Source organism: Notothenia coriiceps, unplaced genomic scaffold, assembly GCF_000735185.1.
Source record: "Notothenia coriiceps isolate Sejong01 unplaced genomic scaffold, NC01 NC01_scaffold00000118, whole genome shotgun sequence".
Lineage (NCBI taxonomy): Eukaryota > Metazoa > Chordata > Actinopteri > Perciformes > Nototheniidae > Notothenia > Notothenia coriiceps.
Genome location: NW_011332819.1, coordinates 10,442 through 33,887, shown reverse-complemented (window position 1 = coordinate 33,887; position 23,446 = coordinate 10,442). Strand labels below are relative to the sequence as shown.

Sequence of the window (23,446 nt, the reverse complement as noted above, 5' to 3'; positions counted from 1 at the left end):
CCACCACCAGGGTCAAGCTAAGCCCCTCCCCTTCAGACCGACCCCAACCCCCTTTCACCTCCTGTCCCTCTGAATCCAGGGTCAAGCTAAGCCCCTCCCCTTCAGACCGAACCTAACCATCCATTCACCACCACCAGGGTCAAGCACTATCCATTCACCACCACCAGGGTCAAGCTAAGCCCCTCCCCTTCAGACCGACCCCAACTATCCATTCACCACCACCAGGGTCAAGCTCCCCTCCCCTTCAGACCGAACCTAACTATCCATTCACCACCACCAGGGTCAAGCTAAGCCCCTCCCCTTCAGACCGACCCCAACTATCCATTCACCACCACCAGGGTCAAGCTAAGCCCCTCCCCTTCAGACCGACCCCAACTATCCATTCACCACCACCAGTGTCTAGACCCCGGGGGGTTTCATCGGATCTGTTCTCCCCTCCCGAATGATACTCCTGCACAACGGGGCCTAATCGCCAAAACTCCATCACATTCATTTGTGTATTCCTGGCAATAAATATGTATTCTTTCATCAACACCGTCTCTCCTGATTGAAATTGTGTTGCGCTGTTGGAGGAGCCTGTGACCTCAGAGTTTCATTGTCATATCTACACTATAGCTGTGTACACATGACCATTAAAGCCTTGAAAGTTTGAGAAGTTGGTTTAAGGTCAACAAACAAACAGCAGCTGAGTGGACTTTGGAGCAGCAGGTGAGGAAAGCTGTGAAGCTGTTAAATAAAAGGTTTATCAGCAGCAGGTGGGACTCACCTGTCCTCAGAGACGTCGTCTGGGACATCCCGGGGAAGTGAGTGAACTCCCAGGGCGGCTCCATCATGAGATTTTCAAAGATCTGACCGGAAAGTAAAATAATAATCACATTTTTGACAGTATTTTCTAACAGTTATGCCATATAGACAAAATATAACAGACACATATTAATAATAATGTGTAAACAATAATTCATTTTAAATAAACATAGTAAAAATAAATAAAAATTATATAAAATAAGGTAAAAGATGAGTTTTTTGCAGAAGATGACTTTCAATATTGTATTATGTTATTTTGATTCACTTTTCTGCTAACGAGTTTACCTGAGTGGAGGTGTGCAGGTAGTGGTCGTCTGCAGCCATGGTGTCTGCAGGGCAAAGGTCAAACAATTACACCCGCAACGTTTAGAAACACAGGGGGAATACAAAGTCTATGAATAACCATAATGCAAGCGTTACCCTTCATATATTTTGCATTTATAATCATTCATGGATTCTTTCTTTGATTAATAATACCGTTTTTACATTGTATTTCTACTATTATTTAAATTGTATTATTCATGTACTTTTGAAATCTATTTATTTATTATTATTTAAAAAAAGTACTTTTAAATGTTTAACTTAACCATCCTTAACTTGAGTAAAAATTGTTTTTTTCAATAAATAAACAATAACAATTATTATGTATTTAATAAATAACTCCTGACACTTGTTGCTGCTTGCCACCGCGCGTTCCCGCAGTTGCACATGAACGCGCCTGTGTGACTTGTGCTAGCTCTCTGGCTAACAGTTAGCAACACAACGTCACTGTTTTTGTTGTTTGTGTCGTTAAATCGAGCATTTATAAATCAAAATGTGATTTAAAGTTAACAAATCTACAAAAGGGACTCAAGTTCAGTAACTGTTTGAGTGTCTGATTCGTGTTGCAGAATATCCTGAATGGGGCAAACAGCTAACAGGCTTTTCACTTTTTAAATGGGTAATTCCGATGGAAATAAACACTTAATACTAGATTTAAAAATGCCGAATTCACAAGTGGATGTCAATTAAACCATATCTATCTATATTTCTGATGTAAGACATTGTTGTATTTTCTGGCGAGAAACTAAACTCTAAGTCCTAATTTTTAACACATAGTTTGGTGTGACTTCCTGAAGCTACCGGGCTAATCAGGAAGTGGTGCAGCACAACAAAGCACTGGTAACGAGTCACGGTTACATTAAAGAAGTAATTCTGATTTAAATAAACACTTAATACTAGATTTAAACAAGCTGAATTCACAAGTGGATATCATATATACCATAAATATATATTTCTGATGTAAGACATTACTGCATTTGCTTAGGGAGAAATACAACTTTAATTTCTCCTTTTTAACACAAAGTTTGGTGAAACGTAACACCAAACTCAGTTCATAATTTTGCAAGTTTAAAATGATATTTCACTTTTCACATCAGAGACTCTAGCTCAAAAACAGAAATGAGTACATTTCACAATCAGGTGGATCTTGTCTTTAATTCAGCGTGTGTAAAATCAACATTATACCGAAGTTTAAATAAAAACTTCAGCATTTTCCACACTGTCTTTTGCAGATCGCGGAAGGAAATCCAGCAAACGAAGGTATAGTCACATTAAAGTAAGAGATAACGATAAAAAATAGACACTTCATACTTTATTTATACAAGCCGAATTCACAAGTAGCCGTCACATAAAACATAATTATCTTTATTTTTGGTGTAAGACATGCTTGCATTTGCTGGGGACAAATACAACTTTAAATTCTTATTACAGTTTGGTGTGACTTCCCTAAAGCCTAACAGCTAACTGGGAGCTTCAAGAGAAATCAACTTGAATTTACTATAAGATTAAAGAGTATTAGTAAATAAGAACTCGTAACTTTTTATTTAGTAGAAGTTAAGCAAAATCACAAATCTACAAAGGAAAACACTTGAGTCTTCTGAGGTTAAACGTTAAATAAACACTAAATACTAGATTTAAACAAGCCGAAGTCACGAGTGGATGTCATATATACCATAGATATCTTTATTGATTGTGTAGGATATTCTTGAATTTGCTAGAGACAAAGTAGACTTACATTTCTCATTTTTAACACAGAGTTTGGTTTGACTCCCTGAAGCTACCTGGCTAATCAGGAAGTGGTGGAGCACAACAAAGCACTATTTTAACGGGTCACGGTTACATTAAATAAGTAATTCTGATTTAAAGAAACACTAAGTATTACGTTTAAACAAGCCGAATTCACAAGGGGATGTCTAATATACCATAAATATATGTACTGTTGATGTAACACATTCCTGCATTTGCTGAGGAGAAATACATTATTCATTTCTAATTTTTAACATAGAGTTTGGTTTCTCCCTGAAGTCACCTGGCTAATAAGGAAGTGGTGAAGCACAACAAAGCACAGTTGTAACGGGTCACGGTTACATTCAAGGAGATCAATGCAAACACACAGCTGTGATATAATAAAGTGATTAATTAGTCTTACCTGGTTATCTCGGTCAGGTGAATAGTCGGATTCTCAACATGCACTATGGGTGACACTTCACTGAAGTTAACTTTATTTGCTCATGATTTCGCCATGCTGGAACCACAGGATCCATTTGGTTTAATTGTAGTGCGTCATGACGTCATTAGCGCCAATGGAGAGAAATGGTTTTTAATCCGAGAGAATAAAAGCAGGTGTTGTTTAATCCTGAGAAAGATCAGGTAAATCCTGCAGGTGAAGTTTGTCTCTCTCTGTTTCACAAAGTTGATTTCCTTCCCCACTGGAAATTCCCCGTGACGTTAAGAGAGGAGGAGAAACGAGAGGAAGTCTCACTCTGAGGGGGGAATCAAATAAATGTTACAGTTTAAATTATATTTGTGGGTCAAATATGTTTTGACTAACAATGAATTTGCTTCGGTGTTCAATATAAACTCAAAAAGAAAAAATAACTGAATTTTGCAAACATTTAAGAAATATAAAATATAGAATATTATAGTATAGTAATATACAATGGATGCATGGATGGATGGATGGATGGATAGAGGGGAGGGGCTCCTTATTTTTCATCTAAAGTAACAGACAGAGAATCAGCACTTTGGAAACAGGGCTGAAACAGAGGGGATTATGGGTAATGCTGCAATGATATGTTTGGTGTTTCAGCCAATCAGAGACAGGCTCTGGATATATCTGAGGCCTGTGATATATTGATGAAGAACAATAGGAACCTTTAAATCTGATTTATTGACATGTTGGGTTGTCATTTGAAAGGATGTACACTTTCTAAAAACACGGTAAGAAAAGTGTCGCAAAAAATCAAAAAAACAAAATAACAATAGAATAATAAAACCTCACTCTGAACCAAAAAATATAAATCTTCCTCTTAGATTTTCAATCAGAATCTGATTCTTTGTTTAATTAAAATAGTCCTTATTTTAAACATTTTAATAAATAAAAAGCAGTGCAGTTTCTCGAAGTGGTAGTTTTGTGCCGAAATGTAAAAACAATAGCACGAAACAAAAAAATATATATGTTAACGTTTACTGTGGAAATTAAATGGATTTTTCAATCTCAGAACAGGAACCGAACAGCTGTTAAAGGTCCCCTATCATACTGTTTCTCATCAATATATCACAGGTCTCAGATATATCCAGAGCCTGTCTCTGATTGGCTGAAACACCAAACAGATCATTGCAGCATTACCCATAATCCCCTCTGTTTCAGCCCTGTTTCCAAAGTGCTGATTCTCTGTCTGTTACTTTAGATGAAAATAATGAGCCCCTCCCCACGCCCCTCTGAGAGACATTTGGTTACAAAGAACTCAATAGGCGCTTTCACACCAAGCACTTTGCCGTACTTAGTTCATGAGAACTCTTTAGTTCTCATGGACTAAGTACGGATCGCGTTCACACCGGAATAAGTCCCTGGGGGAGGATTAGTCAAATGAAGCCGCTGACGTCAATTCTTCTGCTTTGGGTTTACTGGGTGTCTGTGTTGCCATAAATTAGTCTCTCTGCGTTGGTGCGCTGGGCTAATGCTAATGCTAATAATGCTAATAAAATGGCGGCTTCACAAAACATTTTGGGAGTTTTACGGGGCGTGGTTTGCAATCCGCCCAGCCAATCAGAAATGGGAACCTTTTTCTCCCATGAAAGACTACTGCAACTCCCTCCTGGCTGGTCTACCTGCATGTGCCATCCGACCTCTGCAGCTCATCCAGAATGCAGTCTGGTCTTCAACCTTCCTAAATGTTGCCACACCACTCCGCTCCCTTCACTGGCTTCCAGTAACTGCTAGAATCCACTTCAAGATACTGGTACTTGCGTACCATGCTGTGAATGGATCTGGCCCTTCCTACATCCAGGACATGGTTAAACCGTACACCCCAGCACGTGCACTCCGCTCTGCATCAGCCAAACAGCTCGCTGCACCCGCACTGCGAGGGGGACCCAAGTTTCCATCAGCAGAAACACGTGGGTTTGCTATCCTGGCTCCAAAATGGTGGAATGAGCTCCCCATTGAAATCAGGACAGCAGAAAGCTTACACATCTTCTTCAGACTGAAAACTCATCTCTTTAGACTCCACTTCGAGAGATAGAATTACTAACAAAGCACTTATATACTAATAAAGGGCTGGCTTATCTAAAGCCAGTTGAGTAGCACTTGAAATGTTTGGCTCTATGAAACCTGATGTACTTATATGATTCTGTTTTCTTCAAGGTTGTATCTTCCTGGTCGAATGCACTTATTGTAAGTCGCTTTGGATAAAAGCGATGTAATGTAATGAACCTTTAAACAGTTTGAATAAACACAAAGCACACATTTATAATTATTCTCGTTTCTTAAATGTAGTCTATGTCTGAAACCTGTCAAAAATATTTGTTCTTTTGTAGTTTTATTTATGATTTCATGTCTCGCTAATTGTACATATTTATAACTAAGTAAATAAAGAAATCCCAATTAGGCTTTGACTTCATTTTTTGGGTCATTAAGGAGGAAAAGGTGAATAAACTCTACAGCCTTTAACCCTGGTTTGACAACAATCTACACATTTTAAATTATTTGTTTCTTAAAATGTAATCTTTTTCTAAAGCCTGTACAAATCTTTCTTATGACTTAATTTCCCCAACGGTTCAAAAGAGGTGTCAATCATCAAAATCGAACGAGGGGGGCCACAGATATGGAAAATGCACCCAAATGACCCCAGAGGTGGGTTTCTTTTTCTAAACCTCTCTAAAAAGGTCAAATTCAACTTGTTTTGCATCAATCTTGATAAAGGGTACTTATATGTTATAGTTTGGATTCCTAAAAAAAGGATATTCCCACAACAAATGACCATATCTTCACTTCTAAAAGGGGGTATCTTTTTTCTCAAAGCAAGGTTACATCTGTGAGTTGGATGTCAAAAATAAAATAATTACTTATAGTAAAACCAGCCTTGAATGATGGGATGTTAGACTAAAAGCTTTAGGAATCCAAACTATAACATATAATAAGTACCCTGTATCAAGATGGATACAAAACAAGTGACATTTGACCTTTTTAGAGGGATTTTGAAAATAGAAAAACACTTCTGGGGTCATTTGGGTGGATTTTCCATATCTCTGGCCCCCCTCGTTCGATTTTGATGATTGACACCTTTTTAACCGCTAGAACCAATGGAATCGAGGGGAAGTTCCTAAAATCCATCTAAACATTACTCATTGGTGAATGACTGATGCGCAGCCAGAATGCCCCTGAACCGGAAGCTGCGATGGCTATCATTAGCAGCTAATATGAAATCTCCGTTTTTGACATTAAAATGGAATGGTGGATTATCAGTAATCATTTCAAAGTGACAGACACATTGGATTAACCTTCGGCAGCATTTTTAACGTTTTAATGCCATTGAACACGACTTTTGATCAGAATAACAGCATAAGTGAGACTATCTCCCGTGAATGCTCCGTGAAGCTACGTGTTGTGATGTCTGTGGTTGCTTCCCCTGTCGCGAGTTCTGATCGCTCAGAGATGATACTGATATTTCTGGAATCTCAGTTTGTTAATCGCTGGATTGGATGTGCAGTTACGATAAGCAATAAGGGTATTTATGCCGTGAGTTCTGTGCTAGCTGCGTTAGCATTTTTTTGCTTTCTTTTGAGACTTGTGCTTTGTTTCGGTGAAAATGGTTCATATCTTCAGTTAGCTGAGTTTCTAACCGTTAAGTGAGCATGACACATTAATAGGTTTTTAAATATTAAGAAGCCCTAAAACACAGTTTCGTGAAAAAACTACCCGCCAGACCCGGATTAGGGTCCTCTCGGGCTTAACAGGTTAAATGCTCTCGCTAATTGTACATAATTATAAGCAGCTAAACGAATAAATCCCAGTTAGGCTTTGACTTCACTTTCTAAGATTAAACTCCTTTTTTTTGGGTCATTAAGGAGAAAAAAAACAGTGAAAAGTGAATACATTCTACAACCTTTAACCTGGTTTGACAAAACAAACGCATTTTTAGTTATTCTCATTTCTTAAAATGTAGTCTTTGTCTAAAGCCTGTAAAAATATTTCTTATGACTTAATTTCACCTAGAATGCTCTCGCTAATTGTACATATTTATAATCAAGTAATCGAAGAAATCCTATTAAGGTTTTGACTTCATTTTCTAAGACTCAACTCCTTTTTTCGGGTCATTAAGGAGAAAAATAGTGAATAACGTTTCTCCCACCTTTAACCCTGGTTTGACAAAACATGAAGCACACATTTTTAATTATTCTCGTTTCTTAGCATTTGTAGCTAGCTTTGTCTGTGAACATATTTCTTCTTCTATGGTTTTATTTATGACTTAAGTAAATAAAGAAATCCAATTAGGTTTTGACTTCATTTTCTAACATTCAATCCCTTTTTTGGGTCATTAAAGAGAAAAGTAGTGAAAGTGAATAAACTCTACAGCCTTTAACCCTGGTTTGACAAAACAATACACATTTTTTATTATTCGTTTCTTAAAATGTAGTCTTTGTCTAAAGCCTGTACAAATATTTATCATGACTTAATTTCCCTAACGGTTCAAAAGCGATGTCCATCAAAATCGACCAATGGGTTCCAGAGAAACGGCAAAACCACCCAAATGACCCCAGAAGTGTTTTAAATCTCTAAAAAGGTCAACTTTCACTTGTTTTGCATCAATCTTGATACAGGGTACTTATGTTATAGTGTGGATTCCTAAAGCTTTTAGTCTACTGTCCCATCATGCAAGGGTGGTTTTCATTATAAGTAATGGGTTATTTTTGGACAGACACTATAATTTACTTCTTTTTTTTTTTTACTGTGTTCAATCTGAATTTACTTTAAAATAAAAACAATTCTATATTGATTCTGACTTTTCTACATCCAACTCACAGGTTTATCATTGCTTTGAGAAAAAGATTAATTTACCCCTTTTAGAAGTGAAGATAGTCATTTTTTAGCCTGAGAGCTAAACAGGTTAAATGCTCTCGCTAATTGTACATATTTATATGCAGGCAAACGAATAAATCCCAAATAGGCTTTGACTACATTTTCTAAGAGTCAACCTCTTTTTTCGGGGCATTAAGGAGAAAAATAGTGAAAAAGTGAATAACGTTTCAACCAAAACACGAAGCACACAGCTGAATTTACAAATGAAAACTTTATATTGAGTCCAAAGGAAATTAAGCCCGTCCTAAACCAGCTGCTGCTACAGATTCTAGGAAACAGTGGAAGCATGCTGGAGTTTTCAGGAGAACTTTTTTTGCATTCAAACATTTTATTTTGGTAAAATCAAACAATTTGTTTGCACAGCTGAGTATTTCCCATGCAGTGCAAGTAGCTTCTAAGCTAATACAGAAAGCAAAGTCTACGTCTAAAGAGCTCCGGGGTTCTCCGAGGGAACGTGGAGAACGCCTCGAAGGTTTTTCACGCAGGAAAAACAACGACGTTCTCCACGTGCACGCAGAAAAAAAAAAATCCAGAAGCGTCATATATGCAAAATACAACAATGAGAATAAACCACATGTTTGTTTCTTTAAGGATTGCCATGTGCCAGACATTCACTGGAGAAAATCATCAGGTCAAATTAGAGATAAGATCACACGATTGGAGAGTCAGCACTGATATGCTTCAGGAGATTTTGATGCTCTGACAGCTTTATTTCCAAACCTTGGCATGTTGGTTCAATTCCATTTCAAATTTTGTTGACCAATTAATATATATAGATAAGATGAGCGGCCCTGAGGAGGCCCTGAAAACAGCTGTGGATATTATTTACTGAGTCCAATGTATCTTAAACATTAAAAAGCTCACACTACCCCGAAATATATAAATTTCACGCATACAGGTGACATTCAACATTCAAGTGCCAGTGTTTTTTGTACTGTCTTTTGGTCAAGTTTCTGAAACTTTCAAAGAATCACTTTGAGGCTTACAAAAATAAATATTTGTCAAAAATGCTTAATAAATTACACAAAACTAGCAGCAAAAGTAGAATCTAGAAATCTGTGCAAATGGCTAAATTCCCCCCAAGACTGCTAAATCCCCTGGTCCCAAATAAATCCTGGTTTAAACGTTGAGAACCTGTCCCCTTTGTAAACAAGCTGCGTCGTTTTCTCACAATCTCCTCACACACAATATTTGGAAGCTTTAAGGACACATATCCAAGAAGACATCTATATAAAACTCTAGATGTGCAATAAAAGAACTTTCTTGTAAAACTTGATGGGCACGACGACGACGACGAACAAGGGCCTAAATCAAGTAGCACCTATCAATCTCAAGTTCTCAACACTAGCCAGTGCATCCGCTTTTTAGATCAATTTCTTAAAAGTAAAAACAAAACAAAATAAAGGTTTTCAAGGCACCCGATGAGGAGCGCTGTCTCCCCCTCTCCATTGGCTGCTCCTCTTTGAGAGGAAAAACCTGGCTTCACGGAGCCACAGAGTTTTATATACCTGACTTTATTTAAAGGAGGAAACGGCCCGTCATGTTTCGGCCGCCTCCACAGTGTCACAGCGCGGCAATGGGGAAGCCAAGGCCGCGACGGTAACGATGCACTGACTGAATCTTTTCAGGAGGAAAAGTGTCGCTCTACCCTGCGCTGTTCTCCCCGATAAGCCTCAGTGATGAACCCTGCCTCCAACGCAGCTTGAAAAAGAGAAAACGTTCGTAATTAAGTTAAGCCTGCGACTCAGTTCTCGTGTCCTTCCTGTTCCTTGACCAAAAAACAAAACACTTGCAAGCGTAGAATACCAATGATGGGGCCGCCCCCCCTCCCCCGTCAGCGGCTGATTCAGTAAACACTAACACCACGCTGTGCCCCCCCGATGCTGTGGTCCTTTATGCAGCGGCCATTTTGAACTTCACTTTCAAAGATGGCAGGCATTTTTTGTTTTCAGAAAAAAAAAAAAAAAAAGCTGTTTTTTTTTTTGATTTCACAACACACCGCCAAAACTGTCCCAAGTAAAATAAAGAAACAAAAAACACCGCCCACTTTAACGATAGCTAGCACTTGGTTACATACTAGCTGCCGTAACACTGTCAAGTCAATATTTTGAAACGCGCTGGAGCTTCGATTCTCGCGTCGGAGCTTTAATGACTTCTCGTGTTTCTTAAGATTACATCAGGAATGGCTTTTTCAAAGACTATCCATTTAAAAAGGAGCCTGTCCAGGATAGAGTGAGCAAAACAAAGAAAACGTTGTCCCTTCGGATTTTAAAATGCTTCACGGAGTGGCCCAGTTGGAGTTAGACTTGGTAATGGCTCCATTAGCTGTTTGTAGACTATCGAAAAGGCTACGAGATGTTCCTGGGATTAAATTTGAAGTTCAAATGGAATCATGACGTCAGAACCACAATACCCCCGTGTTTGCCAAGGTTGGATTTGCTTATTTCCTTCTTTTTTTTTTTACCTTTTTCCTTTTTTTCACCAAACAAATATCGTAAAATCAAATTATTTTTGTTGTTGAAGAGAGAGAAAGCTCTTGGCCATCTGGTGGAATGAAAACATGGATATATATTTATATTTCCTGTCTAAATTCCAGAAGGCACAGTACATTAACATACAAATGATCCTCAGGTGTTCTTTCCATTTGTTTCTTCCCGCCTTATTTCCACAAAAAAGAACAAAAATACTTTTTATAACAATGAAAGAAGTCCGAAGTTGCTGTCGGACATTTTGCAACGTCAGCATCCATGCTCGCTCTGAGGTGCGTTTCTCTGTTTTTCTCCCGTTGCGCTGCAGTCTCTGTGCTGCTGGTGGCTTTCCGTGTTTTCTTGTTTTTAGCGTAGCGCTGCTTTGCTGCACTTTTCCCATTGTGTAGAGGAAAGCGAATGGCAGAGAACCAGGGTTGGTAATGTACTGTGTGTCAGTGAAGCTACACAGGGTAAAGGGTGTGTTTTTTTATTTAGTTATGGTCTGGCCTTTAAGTTAACATGTGGTTTCCATTGGGTGCGGTTGGCAAAAAAAGGCAACCCGTTCCTGTCGGCAACTAGTTCCCCCACCAATCCGTGCCGCTGCCGGAGTTGCTGTAGCTTCCTCCGTATCCGCCGTCGTTTCCTCCTCCTCCGCCGTAGAAGCCTCCTCCGCCGCCACCACCGAATCCACCTGAAGAGACGAAAAGACGAGAGGTTAGAAAATAAATCTAACACCAGGGAGTATTGGAGTCCTTTTTCCCCCCCGTTAAAACCGCTAAAACCATTACAGCTGTTACATTACGTCCATTACGAAACTAACGAACTAACAAAGCTCAAGATGGAAACATTTAAGGTTAACTTCGACCTCCGGGGTGGCCTTACTGTGGAGGAGTGGATTGAGCAGCAGTGCCTATCTCCATAAAGCACCTAAACGACGACATGCAGAGCGTCGTGAAGAGCAGGTAGACCGACTGACCGGAGAGAGTGGAGCAATATACTCGCCACGCAAAGCAACAACCTCAACCTATACAAGTGACCTCGTAAGCCATGCTACTGATGCTGGACAGGTTTTCAGTGGCTGCACAATAAACAACATACACATTCATGTAAATAAATAGCCAAATAATCGATCTGTCTAATACGTTCGCTAGCTGTTAGTGTTGTTGCATAGCAACCACCTCGCAGAAGGCACTATTTTATTTTGAACATCATTATTTACTAATAAAAACTATTTAAATTGGAGTGTGTATTTTTCTTTCATATTGTTACACTTGGTAACCGTTTCATAAAAGCAATAGCTCACTTCAGGCCGTGATATATGAAGAAGTGGATTTTGCACAATAGGTGACCTTTAAGATTAGGCACTTCTCCAAATGATGAATATGTTGTTTTAACTGTGTGATCGTAAAGCAGGAAGTGTTTCTTACCTCCGCCTCCTCCAAATCCACGGCCTCCTCCAGCGCTGCGACCTCCACGGGGCGTAGTGAAGTTGGAGGGTCCGCCTCCGGGCGTCTGACGGTAATCTCTGGCTCCGAAACCACCGGAGAACCTGCAAGAGAACGTACGAGTGTTGTCGTTAATGCACAGAACATCTCAAGGCACAGGTTCAAAGGACTGTCATATGCACAGCAGCTACAGTGTAGATATGCAACGACAAAATTAAGTCTATAATATAAATAGTCTACGAATATATAGAAGACATCAAACTAATATAAAAGACACAAAAAGACTTCTTTCCCCCCCCACTCACTCAATCCATCCCCACGGTGTAACCTATCGTAGGCTCTCGGAGTAAGTGATTGATGTTTTGTGAGTTAATAATGTGACTTGTTTGTTTGTATTTTTGTTTCCACTAGATTTAAGTTTCTGGTAAATGGTCTGTGACATGAGTAGTTTGTATTTTTTAACCCCAAATAATAATCAGTACATTAAACAAACATTTTATGTTGGAAGTGAGTTGGTTGGTTATTATTGTTCCTTTGTAAACTTCAGTAGCTAGCTCCCTCTGTATCTGCGTGTTAACCAAATGAAATGTATTCGTTCAGGGATAACACCTACGCTACAGTGTGAAGACTCAGGAGTATGGCAGCCTTATGTGGGATTCAACTATCAAATCTGAAGTGTTTGAAGTCGAGTCATTTAAAATGCAAAGGTAAATTACATTACACTTTTATCCAAAGCGACTTCCAGGGACATTCTCCCTGGAGTAACTAAGGGCTAAGTGCCTGACTCAAGGCACACTAGTGGTGTTGTTCCTGGCGGGAAGATTTTAACTCAACCTTCCGATCTTCAGCCCACCTCACTATCCATTAGACCACCACTATCCCCTGGATAAATAAATGCACAAAACCAGCTAACTTCTAAGGTTTTAAAACAAATCTAAGATATAAAATGTGAATGTTCCCAGAGGAGGAACTTGTCGTACCTCTTGGAGAGTCCTTAGTGAAATTAAATACTGCTTATTGTAATAACAGATAAATATGTGAGAAGCAAAGAGATGAATGATATGAAGGTGTTCCTGTGGAGCAAAACCAGCGAACTTCTTCCCACCCAAAGAAAGATATACATGTGTCCACAGTGACTTTAGTGCTGCTCTGAGGGAGTAACTTCACCTCTTGGAGCGCCCTCGGGTCGTGCTCTTGTGCTGGTGCTCGTAGGCCAGGCTCTCCAGCCAGGAGGGAACTTCCTGCTTCGCCTCCACTAAGATGTCCAGCAAGTCTTTGGTTATGTTGCTGTTTTTGTCGTTAAAGAACGACGTGGCCAGACCTGAACAAAGAAAAACAGAGCGAGGTTAGACAGTCGTACATCAAGTAGTAATGGTTATTAAAAAGTAGCTATAGGAATGTTTTTCATTTTTTTTTATTGAGGGTGTCTAAGTTGATTACATATTATCAAATGGTAGGGACGCACAATATGTATCGTGTCGTGACGATAATCGCGATATGCTCATTATTCACATCGCAGGACACGTGATATACATCTATTTTTTTGTTTAGGACTTGCGATATTAAGTAGGCAAATTAACAAACACGTCATGTTACAATTATTTTGCTGCTTGCTACAAAAGGAAAAGGTGCGCGGCTCTCATGTCAGGGGTACTTGAGTGAGTGACAGCAAACCAACAATCACCATCAAATCTCCAGAGCAAACGGACCCGGTGATTAAAGGTAAAAACACTAAAGTAGTTTCATGTGTTTCTCCAGGGCAGTTCGGCGCTGCTAACCGAGCTCAGCTTGTTGCTCTGATACCTTAAGATCCAGACGTCCGTGAGAAAAATCCCTCATCCGGTTAAATATAGTTAAAGTTGAAGAAAGGATGGTTTGCGGGGAAAGAAACGGTCTTTTCTTCAATTCCTGTATTTTTTCATATCGCAATATCACTTTTTTCCAATATCGTGCAGCCCTATCAAATGGATTAATAAAATGTATACGACAGTGCCATTTTAAACGGAGAGTCCTACACAACAAACATGGCGTCAAAACGGAGCAATGTGGAGCGCAAACTATGCAAAGTTAAAGGGGACCTATCATGCAAAATGCACTTGTGTACGTCTTTTCTACATGAACATGTGTTTCCGGTGTTCCAGGGAACTCACCAAGTGTCAGAAAACACAACCCTCTCTATTTTCCTCCATACCCAAATCTCTTAAAAAGGGGCTGCAACATATCTGATACAGACTGATCCAGATTTGAACACTTCTATGACATCACAGAAGTGGCGCTACGGCTATTGGGCCAACTCCACCAATCAGGAGGAGACAGCCACGGACATTGCCGTTGGAAAGCGCTGGAGACGCTGTAGTACATATGCCAGGCCTGTAGATGGTGCTGTTCTCACAGAATCAGCCCATGCAAAGACAGTGTTAAATTGAGCGAAATGAGGAATGGCTAAAATGCATGATCTGTTTGGTATTTGGAAAAATAAAAAGTATAAATATGCCTTATATAGGTATGGTCCTACACTATATTATTCAAATATAGCATGATAGGTCCACTTTAAACTTGTGTATCATAGGTCAACTATAGCTGTCAACTGTTCAAACTGTGGTAACCCACATTGGACAAATTCAACTTGGTTTCTACATTCATTTGAAAATATATTTATTAAAACTTTTTTCTTTATAGGATGTGTAAATTTGGTTAAATGTTTTTTGGGGGTCGAATATACATTTCCTTTCAGATACCCATCCTATTAAAAAAGGCGTTATAAGTGTGTTTTAATTTAAAATAAAGAGTTGTTTCGTACCCAGGTTTCCCACACGTCCCGTACGGCCGATACGGTGAACGTATTCCTCGATGTCGCTGGGCAGATCGAAGTTGATCACGTGCTTCACGTTGCTGATGTCCAGACCTCTGGCAGCCACCTGGGAGAGATTCAATCAAATATAGATTAAATATCAAGATGGTGATGGCGTCAAACAAATATTCAAACAAGATGAAAATGGGATGTCAATAATGACCAAAATGCTTGTATAATTAATATTGCAGCTATTCATTCATATCTAATATACTGACAATTTGATTAGGAAATAAATACTATCATTTAGATTCATCAATATCTTTGTTTGTGTGACTAAATGTTGCTTTTAGAAATATATCGTTATCAACCACCCCTTTACTGCTTATTACAAATATAAGAAATTACTTGTGTTCTTTCTTGTGAATTGTATTTCTGTGAAAGGTGCCATACTAAACTAACTAAAGTGAGGACTCACAGCTGTGGCCACGAGGATGGGGCAGCGTCCGGATCTGAACTGGGCCAGCGCCTCCTCTCGGTCTCGCTGGGATCGGTCTCCATGGATACTGGTGCAGGAGTAGCCTTCGTGGTACAGGAAGTCCTCCAGGGCGTCCGCGCCCTTCTTGGTCTCCACGAACACCAGCGTCAGAGACTCTTTACCTGAGCGGCGCGGAAACAGAAAGAGGACGAGACGAAAAGGGGAGGAGAGCGAGACAGAAAGCACGAGAGGAGGAGAAGAGAGAAAACATAAGATCATTCACGACAGGAGGTCAAAGGGCAGAGATGTGGGACTACGGGATGGGAGCAGGAACTTAACTATGGAATGAGACAAGAGTTGCATTAAAAAATAAAAGGGTCTCCAACCACAACGTTGGCTGCACACATTACTAAAGATACATCAATATGCTCCTTCGGATTGAAAAAGGACACCCTTAGTTTAAAAACAATTACTACATCTTTAAAATGCTTGAGGTAAGAGGATGTAGAGGGATGGGACACTGCCACCAATGTTTGTCTAAAAACCTGCCTTATTTGTATTAAAGATTGAATCTTCCTGCGAGCTGCATTCAAGTCGTTTCTTTGAGCTCAATACATCCAGGTAACAGACAGGTTTCTGTTCATGTTAAACAGCTTTAGTTAATAAGTGCCTTTGTATAGCACCTTCAAAATAAAGTTATACAACTCGTCTTTCTTTATAGGCTATAACCTGAACTGATTTCAAGCTCAATAAACAGGTCATATTTGCCTGGATTTCTCCTTTTGACAACAGAAACTGGGCTTAACCCCAGAGCCAAGTGTGTTTTAATTACACAGTGTCTGTTCATAGCTTCAGCTGCACCAGAACAAAAGCAAAGATCTTCCCTTGTATTTAAATAGAAGTCCCGAGGTGTTTGTGACTTTACACCAAGTGGAAATCAGCAGGGAGTGCTCCGACACAAACCATTAAAACCAACATTTATTGTGAGTTTGAAATGGATCGAGAGGAGAAACTTTTGTATTCCTGTAAAAGGATGAAATGCCTGTGACTCATGGAAACTGCGCTGAGCTTTGTGTCGATAACACACTGTACCTCTGCTGAGTGCAGTCAACACTACGGTCTATTTACAGGGAAATGTTTGGGACTAGAAGCTCTTATTGGAAAATACATAAAGCGATAATACGAGGCACAGCTTGGGGACAGGATGATCTGTGGGATGCGATGTCTCTGTGGGGGTCAGAGTGAAATGGTTATAAGATGTTCACACTTACCCGGTTTCTCTGGAACCTCTGGCACATTTTCATCAGTGGGAATAACTAAGATAAAACCAAACCGGCCGGAAATGTAAGGCTTCTCATTTCACAGATATGACAACTTTAGATCAACATGAGAAGCTAAAAACACGGCATACGCTCACCACCCCTACATGACATTTTGGTACACATATTCACCATCAACTAGGTTTTAATTAACAAGAATACTAGCAGTATATTGACTCTTTATTAGTCAGTATAAAACAATTAATACATGACCATATTCTACAAGTACTAGGCCATTAGTGCTTATCTATTGTAAGTAAGGAAGTTGTTGTAAATGAGTTTTGGGCAGCAGTACCACAACAGTATTGATTCTCCTATAGTAACACCTAACAAACGGTCTATTCCAGTGGTTCTCAACTGGTCAGGCCTCGGGACCCACTTTTGACTTGTCAATACATCGCGACCCAACATTTTGAAGCACTCAAATCTATTCAACAAAAAATTGTGCTGTAATATATACGCTTTTGAGCATACAATATTAATTAAAGTGAAGTACAGTGCATATGTCCCTTCACAGAACTAAAGTATGCTTTTAAAAAAGGTTTAATGAGATGATGGAATCAAAGCTGAACTGCTGAAAACCCAACCCAAGGGGGTCTGGGGGGATTCTCCCCAGGAGATTATTAGAAATACTAACAAACTATGCATTCTGGTACACTCTGAGAAGAAAATAAATCCATGGATGTATAAAGAATAGTTCTACGGTAGTTATTCTCCGTGGGGACTTCCGGCAACAATCTTGATTCTGATTGGCCAGAAGACTCGAAAAAACATCATGAAAGATGTTTTATTGAAAAGATGATCACTACGTGACAGAAGTTTTCAAAGCCGAAAAAAAAAATCCAATTTCTTTTTTTTCACTCACATCTGCGACCCACTCGAAACGGGTCGCAGATGTGTGAGTGAAGAAAAGTTGAGAACCACTGGTCTATTCTTATGTAACAAGACATGAAACGAGTGTTAATGTGTCAAAATAACAAAAAATGTGGTATCTCTAACTCAGAATATGTTCCCTATTTTAAAGTGAAGTCGTGTTCATCACAAATAAGTTGGTAGTTTGACTAATATGTTAAATAACAACTACTTGATGGTGAATAGTTGTACCTTAATATAAAGTGTTAACGTCATTTTGTTTACACGTTTTATCTTTTACTGTACACTTGTTAGCAGATATGTTTTCAAACTCAATATTAGCTCATTACGACACAAGTGATACATCAGAGCCTAAACGGACCTTCCACGTGTTTCCATATATTCGCATGCTATTCTCACCTGTAGCATTGAGCAAGTCGAGCAGGAAGGACCTCTTGTCGTTCTCCTCGACCCACACCACCTTCTGGGTGATGTTTTCTGAAGTGGAGCCGACACGGCCCACAGCCAGGAAGATGTAATCCTCCAGGAAGTCACGAGCAAGGATCTAATAAACAAAGAGAAAGGATGAGTGTGGAGGGAATGGTTGTGTAAACTATCTTAAGTTAGTTGGTCTCTGAGGGAAACATTTCCACGCTCAGGGTTTTATTTACGTGGCTTAAAGCATCTTAGCTTAACATATGAGATTCAAGAGTTACGTTAGCATTTGACTAGCTTGTGTTGAAAGCAACTACAAGTGTTCTCACTTTCTTCACATTATTTTAACTTTATCAACTGATATTGATCATAATATTCTATGTATAGTTGAAAGTCCACCGTACCTGGATCTCCTTGGGGAAGGTGGCGCTGAACATCATGGTCTGTCGGATGCCTTTAGGCGGCATGGTGTCCTGCTCCACGATGCGTCTGATCTGGGGCTCGAAACCCATGTCCAACATACGATCAGCCTCGTCCAGGACCAGGAAGCTGCACACACACATTTCATATTTAACATCAAAAACTCACATTTGAACCAGGTGATTCCCATCAGGACAAAAACCGTTTAAAAGGTCTCCTATTATAGTATTTGTAGGCATATATTAGAGGTCTCAGATGTATAGAAGTATAAAAAACTTGTCTATGATGTGTTTTGCTCAATATACCAAACAGATCATGCATTTAAGACATGCATATTCTATTTGACTTCCTGTCACTAAAGTGCTGATTCTGGGTCCTTGGCTTGATACGAGACTTTTAAAATGTGGTTTTCTGTGTTGTATTTACCTGCAATAGTCCAGTCCGATCTTCCCTCGCTCCAACATGTCCACGAGGCGTCCGGGTGTCGCCACCACCAGATGGCAGCCGCGCTCCAGCTCTCTGATCTGCTGCCCGATGTCAGCGCCTCCGTACACAACGCAGCAGCGCACACGTGAGCGGTAGGCAAACTGAAAACATAGAAAGAAGGGGAAACACGTGAGCGGTAGGCAAACTGAAAACGTAGAAAGAAGGGGAAACACGTGAGCGGTAGGCAAACTGAAAACGTAGAAAGAAGGGGAAACACGTGAGCGGTAGGCAAACTAAAAACGTAGAAAGAAGGGGAAACACGTGAACGGTAGGCAAACTAAAAACGTAGAAAGAAGGGGAAACACGTGAGCGGTAGGCAAACTGAAAACGTAGAAAGAAGGGGAAACACGTGAGCGGTAGGCAAACTGAAAACGTAGAAAGAAGGGGAAACACGTGAACGGTAGGCAAACTGAAAACGTAGAAAGAAGGGGAAACACGTGAGCGGTAGGCAAACTAAAAAAGGTAGAAATAAAAAAGGGATCAAGTTGAATTAAAAAAGATTTCCTCACCTTCCTCGCCTCGTCGTAGATCTGTGAGGCCAGCTCTCTGGTGGGAGCCAGGATCATGGCGAGGGGGTACTGCTTACGGCGGCCATACCTTCCACTATCCTGAGCACAAAACAACATATTTTAGAACAAACAAATCCAAAATATATACAGGTTATTTTCCAAACACTGTTCACTATCTGAAGTACCTGTGCTCCGTTCTTCGATGCTGCGAGAGCTTCTCCGGGGCCTTCGCTGTAGATCTGGCTCAGCACCGGCAGCAGGAAGGCAGCCGTTTTACCAGAGCCTGAAAGGAGGTTATATATGTAGTTATTTAAACTACCTTACATTGAAAAATGAAACCAATGTGAGTTCCACTTATCAAATGGCTACTCCATGAATGCTCCAACAATCAGACTCACGATATTGATTTGAAAATGATCGTATTGCTTCTGCTTAGAAAAATAGGTGGGAATGACAGAAACGTAACTTTAAATGACGGCAGCACTGATGGGAACTCTCGAATGTTCATATCCATCTCAGTAGATCAGGTGCATATTATAACCAAACCAGCTAGGTGGCAAAAAATGCTAATTTATGTCTATCAAGTGTTTTAAATGAAGAAGTAATACTTTAAGCTCTCAAATACAAGCACTGAGAATATTTAGCAAATATAAGTGAATGTGATCGAGACAACGTTTTCTGATTGTTATGCATCTCGGGGACTGCAAATGGAAATAGGCTTTTAGCGTATTCTCCTTTCCTCCATTTGAGATTAATTCATTTGTACGCATGGTACTTGTTTTATAAAAAGACATATCATTAGTAATAAAGGACTCACCAGTCTGTGCGCAGGCCATCAGGTCTCTCTTGGACTTGATGATGGGGATGGCGTGCTTCTGGACCGGGGTGGGGTGATCGTAACGACTCATGGCGATGTTTGCCATGATAATCTCACCCATGTCAACATCGTGGAACTGCAGGATACACAGACATGCTGTCAGTTTAAGAGACTCACAATGTTGTGTTGAAACCCAAATTAGGGAAATGGAATTCAAATGGCTCAATATCACAACACATGTCTCCGAGGGCTTCACAAATCAACAAACATGAATGATGATGTAAAAACAAACAACATATCTGAGAATATAGTAACATGGTAAATGAATGGGTACATAACACAATGACACAAATTAGGGCTGTGCGATTATGGCAAAAATCATGATTATTTTGGTGAATAATTGATATCACGATTATTCATTGACTCTGAAAACATCCATTTATTGAACTTTTAAATACAAATAATAATTTGAATAGTATTTTTTTAACTGTTGATTTCCCTGAACGTATAATTGAACTGAAAAACCAATACAAAAATAAGTGATACATTTATATCTACATTTAAATAAATACCAATAAACAAGATCAGATATTTGGGAGCGCACTTCCACAAGCTACTAAACATATATAAATATGATAAATACAAATAAATTAGATCAAATATGTTCTAGTGCACTGTCACAACCTAGCAAAGCAAAATAATCGTTTTTTTCGATGTTGTTTTCGTAATTGTGGCAGGCCAAAATCGTAATTGGGAATTAAAATACGATACGATTAATTGCAAAGCCCGAACAAATACAGTTAGCAGCACCTCCGGCATTGACACGCCGCTTTACTCTCAGTCAAACTGATTATTAGGATCTGCTGCTGAAGTTCACGTTACAAAGGGATATTGTTTTTTGGAAATAAAACATTCAAGAGCAGTCAAAATATCCAGTGGATTTTTTTACTGCTTCCCAAGCTCTCCATGTGGCCGAGGAAAGGAACATTTGGAGTTACAAGACAAGCTGTTAGGACTTTGGCCACTGCAATACAATTCCATAAAATGAAGGTTCATGAGGATGTCCGAACTGTGCTAAGAGGAAAGTGTCTACTCTTAAATGCTCACGGTCTGCCTCCCTAACCAACTCTGGAAGTTGGTTCTAGCACTTGGTATTATTTTTGTTGTTTGGAATGCATGCATCACAGCGTTAAAGACTNCCTTCTTCCGGATGTTGATAAAATCGACATAGTAAATAGGAAACAAGTGGGACGGACCTTATTACAACCCAATTAAATTCTACTTCTCTAAATTTCCACAAGGTTTCATTTTTGAGTCCACAAAGGTATTTCTTCTTGTAGCGTCGTCTTTGAAATAGATATTTATTATCACTATAATTTACAGATTGCCCTTGGTGTAAACATACCTTGTACGAAAGTAGTAAGGGAAGTATTTGTCAATTAGTATAAGCAAATCATCTTCCATATCTAACTGATGTAATGTAAATTACTCTCTGCTGCCCCCAGGTGGAGGTGCGTGGCGGTGCGAGCAGCGGAGACATCGTCGTGATCTCCATCAACCAGCCGGCCAACATCGTGGAGAAGAAGGTCCCAGAGCTGGAGAAGTGAGTGGAGTTTCTCTCAGGGTGGAGATCATGTTGGGGAAATACTGAATGTCCTCTTCCAGTATCAGAGTACACATGATAACAAAGGTATCCCAACTGCAGCTGTGAACATGACAGGATGTGTGATTACCTAGAAGACCATCAGGACTGTTTGAGGCATATGATAGCTATGTGATTAACATGATGATTCAGCCTCTATGGAGAGAGACATATGACAAGCATGCTCATTTCTGACGTGGAGCTAATCTGAAGTAAACATTGAATACTGCTTTCTATTCCTCCATCTTGTGACTGTGGAACTCCCTCTCTTGGATATCAGCATGTGAAGGACACTGTTCAGGAACTAGTTGATGCTCTGTATGTGATGACTACTTCCATTCTGGAGAGGATCACAGATACGTGGATCCTGAGATTCAAGCTCAAGCCGGGGACCAGGGATTATTCACATGTTAAAGTATTCAGAAAGAGTCTAGAATTTTGAGATCAAGAAAAAGTGAAAATTTTGAAAAAGTGAGGATTTGGGGATTTTGAGAAAAAGTGAGCATTCTGAGAATTTTAGAAAAAGTGAGGATTTTGAGATTTTGAGAAAAAGGTTAGAATGTGAGTTTTCATGAAAAAGTCAGGATTTCTTTTTGAAAAAGTGAGCATTTTGAGAAAAGTCAGCATTTTAGGATTTAAAAAAAAAAAGCCAACATCTTTAGAAAAAAACCAGTATTTTGTACATGACAACCGGTATTCCACCATCTTGTGACTGTGTAACTCCCTCTCTTGGATATCAGCATGTGAAGGACACTGTTCAGGAACTAGTTGATGCTCTGTATGTGATGACTACTTCCATTCTGGAGAGGATCACAGATACATGGATCCTGAGGTTGAAGCTCAGGTCACGGACCAGGGAGATTTTTCTCAATCGTTTTGATTATTATTTAGTGATCTTACTTTTCCAGGCGCTCGTTGGGAGCGGTGAGCTTGGACCAATCTTCGTCTCTGGATTCGTCCGACCAGCGGTTTCCTCCTCCTCCGCCGCCGCTGGAGTAACCCCCGCGATTATAACTGTAGACAATCAGGGTGGATTCCACTATTAATATCTGAACTGTAACTAAACATTAGTACATGCTACAAGACGTATAGAAGTATAACATCTGCTAAAAAAACTAAACGGATAAAGCAATGGGAATGGTCATTGTATTAAGGTTGATTAAAATAACCCACATAATGTTCATTTGAATATTGAGCATGTATCATTGGAATAAGAAGCTGCTATTCTCTTTGGAAATGATCAAATCAAAACACAAGAGGTATCACTTCAATTGAAAGGTTGTCATTGGTGATTAATAATGAATGAAGGATATTTGTTCAGAAAACCTGTTCTAAGAATTTCATAATTGACATTTATTTCTACATAATTACAATATACAGGACTTTGTTATAATGTACAGTATTCTGGTTTAGGACATGTGTAAAAGTTGAATATTAATGCATTTTACCTGCACCATGTCCCTTTTAAAGAGATAATGATTATTCTGATTGATATTGCCTTGGCGAAGTGATTGACAACATTTGAGAGATGTCAATTTTTTCATTAATCTTACATTTTTTCTGAGTATCTGTACCGAA

General features: G+C 39.5%; 1 protein-coding gene and 2 long non-coding RNA genes across 3 annotated transcripts; 1 reads left to right on the top strand and 2 right to left on the bottom strand.

Annotated features, from left to right (window-relative positions):
- Window positions 1-749: 749 nt before the first annotated feature.
- Window positions 750-3,557, bottom strand: LOC104941430 (uncharacterized). The gene is made up of 3 exons (XR_797899.1): window positions 3,275-3,557; window positions 1,090-1,133; window positions 750-848 (listed from the first exon to the last, which is right to left on the bottom strand). It is a non-coding gene; the product is annotated as an uncharacterized lncRNA (long non-coding RNA).
- Window positions 3,558-4,351: 794 nt separating this feature from the next.
- On the top strand, window positions 4,352-22,859 carry LOC104941366 (uncharacterized). The gene is made up of 3 exons (XR_797894.1): window positions 4,352-4,364; window positions 6,847-6,848; window positions 22,769-22,859. It is a non-coding gene; the product is annotated as an uncharacterized lncRNA (long non-coding RNA).
- Window positions 8,399-20,389, bottom strand: LOC104941269 (ATP-dependent RNA helicase DDX3X-like). The gene is made up of 12 exons (XM_010766387.1): window positions 20,227-20,389; window positions 19,595-19,692; window positions 19,410-19,508; window positions 18,841-19,001; window positions 18,399-18,543; window positions 17,980-18,124; window positions 16,660-16,704; window positions 15,389-15,570; window positions 14,920-15,037; window positions 13,287-13,440; window positions 12,102-12,223; window positions 8,399-11,365 (listed from the first exon to the last, which is right to left on the bottom strand). The coding sequence occupies exons 1-12, from the start codon at window positions 20,345-20,347 to the stop codon at window positions 11,250-11,252; spliced, it is 1,506 nt and encodes a 501-aa protein (XP_010764689.1). The 5' UTR covers window positions 20,348-20,389; the 3' UTR covers window positions 8,399-11,249.
- Window positions 22,860-23,446: the final 587 nt, after the last annotated feature.